General features: G+C 41.2%; 1 protein-coding gene across 1 annotated transcript in view; it reads right to left on the bottom strand.

The window, feature by feature from the left end:
• Window positions 1–13,603, bottom strand: part of NBAS (NBAS subunit of NRZ tethering complex) — a 708,772-nt gene that overhangs the window by 468,108 nt on the left and 227,061 nt on the right. Inside the window, exon 28 of the mRNA XM_040427340.1 lies at window positions 12,236–12,358. Coding sequence (XP_040283274.1) covers window positions 12,236–12,358 — 123 coding nt within the window. The remainder of the gene's footprint in view (window positions 1–12,235; window positions 12,359–13,603) is intronic.

Below are 13,603 nucleotides of genomic sequence, written 5' to 3' on the forward strand. Positions count from 1 at the left end.
CGTCGTTAACCCTTTAGGTGTTCCATAAGAGTTATTGGCAAATGGAGATGAAATTTCAGAATTAAAATTTTTTGGCAAATTTTCCATTTTAATCCATTTTTCCCAGTAACAAAGCAAGGGTTAACAGCCAAACAAAACTCAATATTTATGGCCCTGATTCTGTAGTTTAAAGAAACACCCCATATGTGGTCGTAAACTGCTGTACGGGCACAAGGCAGGGCGCAGAAGGAAAGGAATGCCATTCTTTTTTTGAAGGCAGATTTTGCTGGACTGGTTTTTTTGACACCATGTCCCATTTGAAGCCCCCCTGATGCACCCCTAGAGTAAAAACTCCAAAAAAGTGGCCCCATTTTAGAAACTACGGGATAGGGTGGCAGTATTGTTGGTACTAGTTTAGGGTACATATGATTTTTGGTTGCTCTATATTACACTTTTTGTGAGGCAAAAGGTGTTTTGGCACAGTTTTTATTTTTTGTTATTTACAACATTCATCTGACAGGTTAGATTATGTGGTATTTTTATAGACCAGGTTGTCACAGATGCGGCGATACCTAATATGTATACATTTTTTTTTATTTATGTAAGTTTTACACAATGATTTCATTTTTGAAGCAAAAAAAAATCATGTTTTAGTCTTTCCATATTCTGAGAGCCATAATTTTTTCAGTTTTTGGGCGATTACCTTGGGTAGGGTATGATTTTTGCGGGATGAGATGACGGTTTTATTGGCACTATTTTGGGGTGCGTGTGACTTTTTGATCGCTTGCTATTACACTTTTTGTGATGTAAGGTGACAAAAAATTGTTTATTTAGCACAGTTTTTATTTTAAATTTTTTACGGTGTTCAACTGAGGGGTTAGGTCATGTGATATTTTTATAGAGCCGGTCGATACGGACGCAGCGATACCTAATATGTATACTTTTTTTCCCCCCTATTTTTTACCCATTTTTTTCACTTTATTTGGGGAAAATGAAGTTTTTGTTTATTTTTACTTGAAACTTTTAATTTTTTGGGTGGAAAACCTAATTTTTTCTACTTTTTTTTTTTTCACTTTATTTTTTGTCCCACTTTGGGACTTGAACTTTTGGGGGTATATTCCTTTACAATGCATTCCAAAACTTCTGTATTGGAATGCATTGGCTGTATGAGTAATACTGTGTGTATTACTCATACAGCTTTCGGGGCCTGTGAGATCCAGGTAAAAGCTGCAAACCGCAGGTCTGAATTGACCTACGGTTTGAGGCGATCGCGGGACCCCCCGCGCATTTAGCCGAGGTGCCTGCTCAATGATTTGAGCAGGCACCTTGTTCCGATCACCGCCCGCCGTGATCGGAACACCACATGACCTACCGGTACGTCATGTGTCCTTAAGGATTCAGGAAACATGCCGTACCGGTACGTCATGTGTCCCTAAGGGGTTAAAGGAGTTGCTCCAAAAAAAAATATTCTTTATTTTTCAAACTAGCACCTGGATCTGAACACTTTTGTCATTTCATGCAATTAAAAATGTTGTGCAGCCACTTCAATAATAGTTATTCAATAAAATGTATCTGCATAGCACCACCTGCTGTTCTTTTCTTTATTTCTCTGTCCACCTCGCTGAGGTGGTAGGACATGCTCAGTTTCAGCCTTCAACAAGAGGGAGCTGCAACAGAAAGGACATGCCCCCTGACGTCTAAAAGAGAGGAAGCTGAAGAAGAAAGCACATACCCCCTGAGAAAGGACAGGCTGTCAAGGGAAAACTAATATTCAGATCATTAAACTCCATAACAAGCAAGTGCCGTCCATGTACGGCGTGGGATTAAAGCTCCTGGAATCTAGTAGGAGCTGGTCGAGAAGCAGTTTATTACCACTTATGCCTTTCTTCAGTCAATAGAGTTCAATGAGCAGTTATGTCGGTTTCTCTATTGGACCTGGTGATCACGTGATCGCCGGGTGCCTCGGGCAGAACAGAGCTGATCAGCTCTGCCTGTGTACAATTCCTCCACAGGGGGCTGTTTTCCCCTGTCACGCCTTTGGATTCCCCAGTTACAGTGGAAATGTGCAAAAAATAAAATAAAAATGTGTCAGTGTCCCTGAGAGGACTTTTGATGACTTCTTGGGGGGACATATTTTGTGCCCCAATATATTAAAAAATAAGTGAAATAAATATATGTAATAAAATACCAATAAAAGAAAAAGAAATACCACGCCAAAGAAAACTATTATCCCATTTACCCTAAATTATAGAGAAGCCATTTTAATAATTTATTTTTGTGAAATACTTTGCATATTTAAAAACTAAAGAGGCTTTTAAAAAAAAAATTGGCACAGTTTTCTCAAGATAAAACTAAAAAAAGCTAAAAAAAATAAAAAGCTAAAAAAAAAAAAAATATATGACTAAAAAGCGTCAGGGGTGTAATGTAAAAAACATTGCAAAAATTATTTAGGCAGTCATACAAATAAAAAAGGTAGGACAACTAACTAACTACATGAGGTAAATTAAAGAAAAGTGTCTGGTCATTAAAGGGATTAAGGGAACATGTTACTATCAAAAGCTGATGTCAGTGGATGGCTAGACTGGGACCATACATATCAAACTGGTTTTGGATACCCTTCAAATTGTAGTAACAAATATCCAATGTGTATGGCCAGATTCAATGAGTGAGTGACTCATTACAAGACAAAATATGGATGAGCACAGCACCCTGTATATTATAATGAGATGCCATATGTTGTAGTGTAAATACTCAGTCACATGAGATCAGTTTAAGTAAAATATGGAGGACTTATTCCAGATGTGATCAAAGATGATTTGATTCTGGCCACGTCTTGGAGTCTTGTCCTGCTGTTTCATGTACATCCTTCATGTGACCTCAATGAGTTCAGGATCAGTGCACATAATCAACGCTCCTCAGTATGGTGTATTGTTACGGTGAGCTGAACAGAGACATGTGCCTTTGTGTGACCTAATACGTAGTCTCCAAAACCCAATAAAAGCAATCCGGGCCACATACAGTCAGGTCCATAAATATTGGGAAATTGACACAATTCTAACATTTTTGGCTCTATACACCACCACAATGGATTTGAAATGAAATGAACAAGATGTGCTTTAACTGCAGACTGTCAGCTTTAATTTGAGGGTATTTACATCCAAATCAGGTGAACGGTGTAAAAATTACAACAGTTTGCATATGTGCTTCCAACTTCATGACACTGGTAAAATTAAGTAAAAAAAAAATCATTTTTATTTATAAAAAAATACAAAATTTATCAAAAATTTGTAAAAAATTGCAAATTTCCAAGTTTCAATTTCTCTACTTCTATAATACATAGTAATACCTCCAAAAATAGTTATTACTTTACATTCCCCATATGTCTACTTCATGTTTGGATCATTTTGGGAATGATATTTTATTTTTTGGGGATGTTACAAGGCTTAGAAGTTTAGAAGCAAATTTTTCCGAAATTTTCAAAAGCCCAATTTTTAGGGACCCAAAAATGACCCCATTCTATAAACTACACCCCTCAAGGTATTCAAAACTGATTTTACAAACGTCGTTAACCCTTTAGGTGTTCCACAAGAATTAATGTAAAATAGATATACAATTTCAATATTTCACTTTTTTGGCAGATTTTCCATTTTAATCATTTTTTTCCAGTTACAAAGCAAGGGTTAACAGCCAAACCAAACTCAATATTTATGGCCCTGATTCTGTAGTTTACAGAAACACCCCATATGTGGTCGTAAACCGCTGTACTGGCACACGGCAGGGCGCAGAAGGAAAGGAATGCCATACGGTTTTTGGAAGGCAGATTTTGCTGGACTGTTTTTTTTGACACCATGTCCCATTTGAAGCCCCCCTGATGCACCCCTAGAGTAGAAACTCCAAAAAAATGACCCCATTTTAGAAACTACGGGAAAGGGTGGCAGTTTTGTTGGTACTAGTTTAGGGTACATATGATTTTTGGTCGCTCTATATTACACTTTTTGTGAGGCAAGGTAACAAGAAATAACTGTTTTGGCACCGTTTATATTTTTTGTTATTTACAACATTCATCTGACAGGTTAAATCATGTGATATTTTTATAGACCAGGTTGTTACGGATGCGGCGATACCTAATATGTATACTTTTTTTTATTTATGTAAGTTTTACACAATGATTTCTTTTTTGAAACAAAAAAAATCATGTTTTAGTGTTTCCATAGTCTGAGAGCCATAATTTTTTCTGTTTTTGGGCAATTACCTTGGGTAGGGTATGATTTTTGCAGGATGAGATGACGGTTTTATTGGCACTATTTTGGGGTGCGTGTGACTTTTTGATCGCTTGCTATTACACTTTTTGTGATGTAAGGTGACAAAAAATCGTTTATTTAGCACAGTTTTTATTTTTTAGCTTTTACAGTGTTCATCTGAGGGGTTAGGTCATGTGATATTTTTATAGAGCCGGTCGATACGGACGCGGCGATACCTAATATGTATACTTTTTTTTATTTATGTAAGTTTTACACAATAACAGCTTTTTTAAAACAAAAAAAATAATGTTTTAGTGTCTCCATATTCTGAGCCATAGTTATTTTTTTTTTTGGGGCGATTGTCTCAGGTAGGGGCTTATTTTTTGCGGGATGAGGTGACGGTTAGATTGGTACTATTTTGGTGGGCAAACGCCTTTTTGATCGCTTGCTGTTGTACTTTTTGTGGTGTAAGGTGACAAAAAAATGGTTTATTTAGCACAGTTTTTTTTTTTTTTTTTTTTACGGTGTTCATCTGAGGGGTTAGGTCATGTGATATGTTTATAGAGCCGGTCGATACGGACGCGGCGAAACCTAATATGTCTACATTTTTTTCCCCCTATTTTTTACCAATTTCTTTTTTTACATTATTTGGGGAAAATGACGTTTTTGTTTATTTTTACTTGAAACTTTAAATTTTTTGGGGGGGGAAACTTTATTTTTTCAACTTCTTTTCCTACTTAATTTTTTTGTCCCATTTTGGGACTTCAACTTTTGGGGGTCTAATCCCTTTTACAATGCATTCCAATACTTCTGTATTGGAATGCATTGGCTGTATGAGTAATACTGTGCTTATTACTCATACAGGTTCCTGCCTGTGAGATCCAGGGGGCTGAATCTCACAGGCTCGTCACAGGAAGGCAGCGCAGATGCCTAAGGAAGGCATCGCGCTCCCTTCCATGCCATCGGGTCCCCCCTACAGCCGCATGGGGACTCGATGGCACCGCCGCCCGCCGGATAAGGTAAAACCGCAAACCGCCCCCGGCGTTGTGACAGGATGCCCGCTGAATGATTTTAGCGGACATCCTGTTCCGATTAACCCCCGCCGCGCCGCAATGTAGTTTTAAAGTTAGGACGTACCGGTACGTCCTGGATCCTTAAGGACTCGGCAAACATGGCGTACTGGTACGTCCTAAGTCCTTAAGGGGTTAAAATAGCCATGACGGATCCGGCATTTAAACTATTGTAAGTCAAGGGGTGGCGGATCCTTTCTCCTTTGTGTCCGAGAAAACAGATCCAGCACCATTGACTTACATTGTGTTTTATGCCGGATCTGTCTTGCTCCACATCCCATGCCGGACAGAAAAACACTGCAAACGTTTTTCTGTCCGGCATGGGAATACAACCAAACAGAACGGAATGCATTCTGGTGCATCGTTTCAGTTTTGTCCCCATTGATAATGAATGAGGACAAAACGGAAGCTTTTTCCTCTGGTATTGAGATCCTCTTCTAGATCTCAATGCCGGAAAGGAAAAACACAGACGTGAAAGTAGCTTAACATGGGGGGTTAATGAATGCATAGTGCATTTGATCGTAATGGGGGGTAATTTATCATAGAGTGGTGTAAAACTCCTGCAATGAAGGAGGAGGTGCCTAATTTATGATGGGGTGCATGCCTCATCATCAAATAGGCGCATCCTCAAGCAGTCCTTGCATACAGTAGGTTCCCGTTCAAAAGAGGTCACCTTGACGTGGTGGATGGGCACAAATTATTTTGATCAAGATATATCTGCTAACTGTCTCATATTCATTTTATATAGTGAATATAGCATTAATTTATCGATTCTATGTTTGCAGAGTTACATATTTTTTGCCTTTTATTTCTGTTAATATGATGGTAGCAGAGGGGCTCAGATCATCAAAAGATACAACACTGATGACTGTGCTGCAACGAGCTGTGCACCTCAGTGATCATCACATAACCATAACACAGTCTCCTCTTGACGTAAGCAATGAAGCTCCAAATTCACTAACAGCAAGCAGAAATCTTGGAAACTGTGAAGAACGGATATTGAAATGTGAATACCTTTTTATTATACAGCACACAAACTTCAGCCATTTACATCAGAATACCCTTTCAATTCTATGCCTTAACTTCACCTGTCAACAGGGAATACCCAACAAATCCCCTCGAAGAACGTGCTTATTTTTAGCTTATCCGCCTCTTACAATCTGCTTCATTATTTATTATCTCCTTTTTTTGTAATTAAAAGCACAGAATGCTATCCGTCTTTTTCCAACCTTGGAAGATTTCCTTTCTGTTTAGGGGATAGCATTCTACTAGATTACACTATCGATTGGGTGTTGCAATTACCTGCACCTGTCCAACCATTATAATACTGATATCGGCAATAAATGGACTGGGCGTCTTGACTTTGACCTGAGTTTCATCACACACTTGGGTCAGAAGGATATCAGGCCTTCAAATGTACAATGCATTGGAGAGATCCCAGGGAAGGTCAGGGTTTTAATAAAGCAGGGAGGGGGAGGAGATGAGCTGTGACCATGTGTGTATAAGCACACACAAATTCTGTGCAAAAATAGAGAAAAAAAACAGCGGTGCTTAGTACTTGTGCAAAATTGTGCTACTTTATTTAGATAAGGGATTAGTGGCACTGTTTTTTTCTTCTATTTTTGTATGAACTTTATGGAAACTAATGGCTGAGCACCACCGGTGAATACAAGTCTTAGGAGCCATTCCAGTGGGAACTGGCAGATGCTGACTCTTTCGTTTTTCTTCCGCACAGAGGCAAACTCTTTGTATGGAACACAGAATCACACCAGTTAAAATAAGTGATGGACACAGCTCAGCTCCTCCCCCTCTCTGCATGGGTCACAGAGCATGAACATCTCCAGACTACAGGTTCCTACTGTCCATGCGGTCACTATAAAGCCTGTCCTTGAATACTGTTAATGGGTGCTCAGGTCGCACCCATAATCATGTACATAAAATAAAAAAAGGAATACGTTTCACTATCTGGTTTTAAATATAGACAATTCATTCCCTTTAACTTCCAGTCTGTTGTAGGAACCTGTTGTAGCGTGTGCGCTCGTGTATGAGCTATACAAAGGACTGCCTCTCCTTGTCACACAGACCTGTTTATTTCCTCCAAGGCTGAATATGCAGTCACACAGCTTTACAAACATGCAGGACAACAAGGTAAAATGCCCTTGAAAGCAAAAATGTAAAGGCTATGTACACCTTCAGGGACAATTTTTTTTTATGATTGCATTTTACACAATTTGGGCTAAAAATATTTTTTTCATTTGGTCTTTAATAAAAAAAATACGGTATTCAGCCGTTATGTCACAAAGAGTTAACTAGGTGAGTGAATGGTACTTTCACTTTGTGACGGTCATTTAATAACCCTCATCTCTAAATTAGTAAAAGGTCAAACACTTATTTAAGCCACATTCTTATCAGTAAGATAAAAATTTAGCTATAATAAGTGTTTAGGAGGTCAGAGATAAGGAGCCGTCAGATGAGCTGACTGAAAGAGTAAAAACACAGAGCCTGCTACTAGAGAATCTCAAGCCTGCACCGAGAAAGGGGCTCAACATTTTTAATAAAGACCAATTAAAAAATTATTTTAGCTCATAATGATTACAATGCAATAATAAAAAAATGTCCGCAAAGGTGTACATAGCCTTCAAGCAACATGTCAGTTTTTTCACCATTTAAAGTGAAGATGTACTTTAATGGACACTATCTAAATGACCCTAAATTGTAATAATTCATCATTAAAGAGGACCTTTCACTACTGTACAAACTAAAAACGAACTATATCAGTGGGCAGAGCGGCGCCCAGGGGTCCCCCTGCACTTACTAGTATGTCTGGGCGCCGCTCCGTTGCATAACAGTAAAAAAAAAAGTAGTAGTAGTAGTAGGAGTTTTTTTTAGCTAAGGGGAGGGGAGTACAAATTTTATAGTAAACATATTTTTAAATAATGTTTGGTGTTATTTTTCATTTTAGATTCACCCTTAGATTTTATTATGCCACTAAGCCTAATAAAATGTTTAAATTAATAGTCTGTACAGGTAACCTTTCAGCAGTCATCTCATTACCATCACAAGCGGTATTACAATGGCAGGTAACAGCTCTATAAATAGATCACACATAGATCATTCATAATAGGTGATGGTCTCAACTAAAATACTCCCTCCTGACCTGTGCATAAGTCAGCAAGCATGTCTAGAAAACTCTCCCATAAAAGTTAATGAGGTCTCCTCCTGTAAATCTTGTCTATGGCGCATGGTGGCTGCTATAAAGTATATCTCTAAATGCTGTTACAGCTGAGGCAAGATGGCCGCTCCCATAATTATGTTCAGAAAAAAAAAAAGAAAAGAAAAGAAAAAACTATCTGGTTTAAATGGCAGAAAAAAATTACAGGAGACACATTCCCTTCACATCCTGTTCATACTGTGTGCACAAAAAGTCTGCACTATTTATCATGGTTTTGGTGTGTTTTTTGTGCACTTTTTATTGTGTATTTTCTTTTTATGTTAACAGCCCCATTGAAGTCTATGGGGAAAACCGCTCTACAGAAGGTACAGAATCCCACAAACAATTGTCATATTGCGGTTTTTAAAATCCGCACAGCAGGTCAATGTCCGCACCTAAGAAGAAAAGCAAAGTTATGATATTGGTCTAATCTCATACATTTTGCTAGTACCGTATTACGCTGCAGATTTTCCACACAAAACCCACGTGGATAAAATGTGCGGAAGGCTACTTTCACACTAGCGTTTTGGCTTTCCGTTTGTGAGATCCGTTCAGGGCTCTCACAAGCGTCCAAAACAGATCAGTTTTGCCCTAACGCATTCTGAATGGAAAAGGATCCGCTCAGAATGCATCAGTTTGCCTCCGATCAGTCTCCATTCCGCTCTGGAGGCGGACACCAAAACGCTGCCTGCAGCGATTTGCTGTTCACTTGACGAAACTAAGCCAAACGGATCAGTCCTGGCACACAATGTAAGTCAATGGGGACGGATCTGTTTTCTCTGACACTATCTGGCACAATAGAAAACGGATCCGTCCCCCATTGACTTTCAATGGTGTTTAAGACAGATCCATCTTGGCTATATAAGACATAATACAACCGGATCCGTTCATGACGGATGCACGCGGTTCTATTATTGTAACGGATCCGTTTTTTCAGATCCATGATGGATCTGCCCGAACGCGAGTGTGAAAGTAGCCCAACCCGCATAGAGTGCAGGCAACCCTTAAAGCGAACCTTTCACCTGGATTTCACTTAATAAACTATCAAAAGTACCTTATAGATCATCCTCATTGTGTTAGCACACGGTCTTGTCACGCTTTTCTGTCATTTATATGCATGGAAAAATCGCCTTATAAAGTACTCTTCTCCAGCTCCACATGTCACGGTAGAAGTCAAGGGGGTAGCCCTTCCCTCACTCCAGGCTGTAACTCCCCTGCCCTAACCCCGCCTCTATGCAGTCTAATTGACACCCGGCTCAGTCGCCGGGACCGCGCTTGTACAGGCGGCGCATGCGCCGTCGGACTTAAGCGCGATCCTGTAACTGAATCGCGCATGCGCCGTCCCCGATGCCTGCCTGTCTTCTCTTCCTCACGCGCGATTCAGTTACAGGATCGCGCATGCGCCGCCTGTACAAGCGCGGTCCCGGCGACTGAGCCGGGTGTCAATTAGACTGCATAGAGGCGGGGTTAGGGCAGGGGAGTTACAGCCCAGAGTGAGGGAAGGGCGACCCCCTTGACTTCCACCGTGACATGTGGAGCTGGAGAAGAGTACTTTATAAGGCGATTTTTCCATGCATATACATGACAGAAAAGCGGGACAAGACCGTATGATAACACAATGAGGATGATCTATAAGGTACTTTTGATAGTTTATTAAGTGAAATCCAGGTGAAAGGTTCGCTTTAAACTGATCCCACAGACTCAGAATGAGGTCCATAAGATTGTCAGTCATGGTTCTGGTATTTTTCATGGTAAAAACAGTGCTGAGGACAAAAACTTAATCAGAACCACTGATAGAAACCTAGAAGCACAAATGTGAACAGAGCAGTGCTTCTCTTATTCCTTCTGGAAATTTATCAACATATAACTAGGGAATTCACTTATCGATATAGTGCATCACTACATAGTGTGACACAATAAAAAAAATGATTGAACAGTGTCAGCGTAAGGAGACGCCCTACTGACAAGGGAAATGGTAACACAAAGTTGTCAATGGTAAACTGCATTTAAAGGGTTTACCCAATAAAAAAGTATTGTACTTTTTTTTTTTTTTTTAAACCATCACCAAGATCGGAATACTTAAAGGGAACCTGTCATGTGGATAATAATTATAATCTGATTATAATCTAACTAATTATATACAATCATTAACTACTAAAAAGTGCCTTAGATGTATTCACTTAATGGTGTGACAGATGGTTATCTCATAATATACACACAAAGATGCCACATGCCGCATGCTAATGAGCTGATTTGAGTCCAGCGTGATGTCATTGAGTCCAGCGTTTATTTCATTCAGAGCTATAGCCACTCCCCTGCCCACCTGCTGCTGAGTCCTATGGAAACAAACTGTCATTCAGCAGCAGGTGGGCGGGGAGAGTCAGGAGCTCATGAATATTCATGACTCATCATTATCAGCTGGAGCTTTTCAATACAAGATGTTGTTAGATTGACTGGGTCAATTGAAGAAAGTGACCCAGCATTTTGCTAAGAGAATCAGTCACTTATTTATGTTGCCCTTAGTTAGGACACCATAAAGCTGGTGACAGGTTCCCTTTAAGTAATTTCATGTAAATAAAAATTTAGTATAGCCACTAAGTTATTCACTGAAATCTCCCTGTATAGTGCCACCTGCTGTTAGTGTTTTGCCTTATTTCTCTGTCCAACTAAGTAAGGCGGTTGAGGTGGTTGCTCATGCCTTTCTATCCATCTGGGGCAGTTACAGGCAGAGAGCTGAAGTGGAAAGACACACCCCCTGAGCTGTTATAGGGAGAGAGCTGGGACTGAAAGGACACACGCCCTGAGCTGTGATAGGGAGAGAGCTGGGACCGAAAGGACACAACCCCTGAGCTGTGATAGGGAGAGAGCTGGGACTGAAAGGACACAACCCCTGAGCTGTGATAGGGAGAGAGCTGGGACTGAAAGGACACAACCCCTGAGCTGTGATAGGGAGAGAGCTGGGACAGAAAGGACACACCCCCTGAGCTGTGATAGGGAGAGAGCTGGGACCGAAAGGACACACCCCCTGAGCTGTGATAGGGAGAGAGCTGGGACCAAAAGGACACACCCCCTGAGCTGTGATAGGGAGAGAGCTGGGACTGAAAGGACACATGCCCTGAGCTGTGATAGGGAGAGAGCTGGGACTGAAAGGACACATGCCCTGAGCTGTGATAGGGAGAGAGCTGGGACTGAAAGGACACAACCCCTGAGCTGTGATAGGGAGAGAGCTGGGACCGAAAGGACACACCCCCTGAGCTGTGATAGGGAGAGAGCTGGGACCGAAAGGACACACCCCCTGAGCTATGATAGGGAGAGAGCTGGGACAGAAAGGACACACCCCCTGAGCTGTGATAGGGAGAGAGCTGGGACCGAAAGGACACACCCCCTGAGCTGTGATAGGGAGAGAGCTGGGACCAAAAGGACACACCCCCTGAGCTATGATAGGGAGAGAGCTGGGACAGAAAGGACACACCCCCTGAGCTGTGATAGGGAGAGAGCTGGGAGCGAAAGGACATGCCTCCTGAGCTGTGATAGGGAGAGAGCTGGGAGCGAAAGGACACACCCCCTGAGCTACTAGTGTGAAATAAATCTAGCTGAACAACTGGAGCAATGAATGGAGAGATCTCTGGATCCAATAGAGGTGAAGGACTGTTGTGCTGTAGTGTTGTTAGAAACAGATTGGCATGATTTTCATAACCTCTTAAAATTACCAAAAGAAACCTAAAGATCCTTACTTGCGACCAGTGTGCCGGGTCAGCCGTACGATCAGCTTGCGAGCTTCTTCTAAACTTGACTGTGTTTCTTTCACAAATGAAATGGGTTTCTGTAGTCCATGCTTCTCCAGGATCTCTGACACGCTGCCAATACAAATCAAATAATGATACTTAATAAAGTCATTGGCGACAATGAGGTACTATAACATATATTATGCTTATAGGCGTTCTCCGGACTATTCTCAAAAAAACAACCGTCAACTCAACCTGAAAAAGGAAACCACTTACCCTGGCGCCAATTCCTTCATCACTGCTGCGGTTATATGACAGCCACAGTTCAATCTTCTGTGATGTGCCATTACGGAATCTGAATCCTCCTGTCTGGGCAATTATGGGGCATCATCACTGATGTCACGTACATTGCAGGGGAGGAACTGAGAGAAGAAGGCAGATTTACACTGCCAGGGGAACTTAGCTGAAAAGATCCAGCACAAAATGAGCGCCAGCAACAGTCTAAGGGCTCAATCACACAACCGTATGCCATCCGTGCCCGTATTGCGGACCGCAAATGTCAAACCCAAAGACAAGTCAAACCCATTGACTTGAATGGGTCCGCAATTCGCAAGATACAGCGCGGAGCAGAGGCACGGATCGGAAGCGCTTGCATAGGCTTTTGTGTCCGTTTCTCTGCACTGCAAAAGATAGGACATGTACTATTTTTTGCTGTATATTGTAGATTGTGGACCCGTTCAAATCAATGGGTCAGCACCGCAATACAGGATTCACACGGCCTGTGCCCGTGCATTGCAGACCACAAGCTGTGGTCCGTATCAAGGGTATGGGCAGCCCACGGTTGTGTGAATGAGCTCTAACCTGTAAACATCTGGGCCAGCGGCGGTGACAGCAGAACACCGAACAGGGATATAAAAGGTGTTTGGAGTTGATCTACATGAGAAAATGAGTACAAGGTACCAGAAAACCACTTTAAATCGCCCCTACACATACAGATAACTTTGCAAAACAAGCTACATGAGGAGCAACACCATTTCTGAGCTTATATGACTTGCCAATTTTTTTTTTGCGATTTTTCCCTCTGCAGGCTTCATCTCTAATTCTCAGTTGTCCCTGAACTAGTAGGTAGAGGCTGGCTTCCAGGAGTGCACATGGAGAAAAGCAGGAGGATCTGCTCCCTCACTGAGAAGAGCTATATAGGACATTATACAGAAGGACTGAACAGTATTGATGTAAAAAAGCACTTGAGTTGAGAGGCAAAACTCACTATTAATCAGCAGTGTCTGTCTCTCTGCAGCTCACTACTCCGCTCCCTCCCCTCTCCAAGGACTTTTAAGAGAAGACACATTCTGATTACGGAGGAGCAAACTTGTGTTT

This window comes from Bufo bufo, chromosome 4 (assembly GCF_905171765.1).
Source record: "Bufo bufo chromosome 4, aBufBuf1.1, whole genome shotgun sequence".
NCBI classification, from domain to species: domain Eukaryota; kingdom Metazoa; phylum Chordata; class Amphibia; order Anura; family Bufonidae; genus Bufo; species Bufo bufo.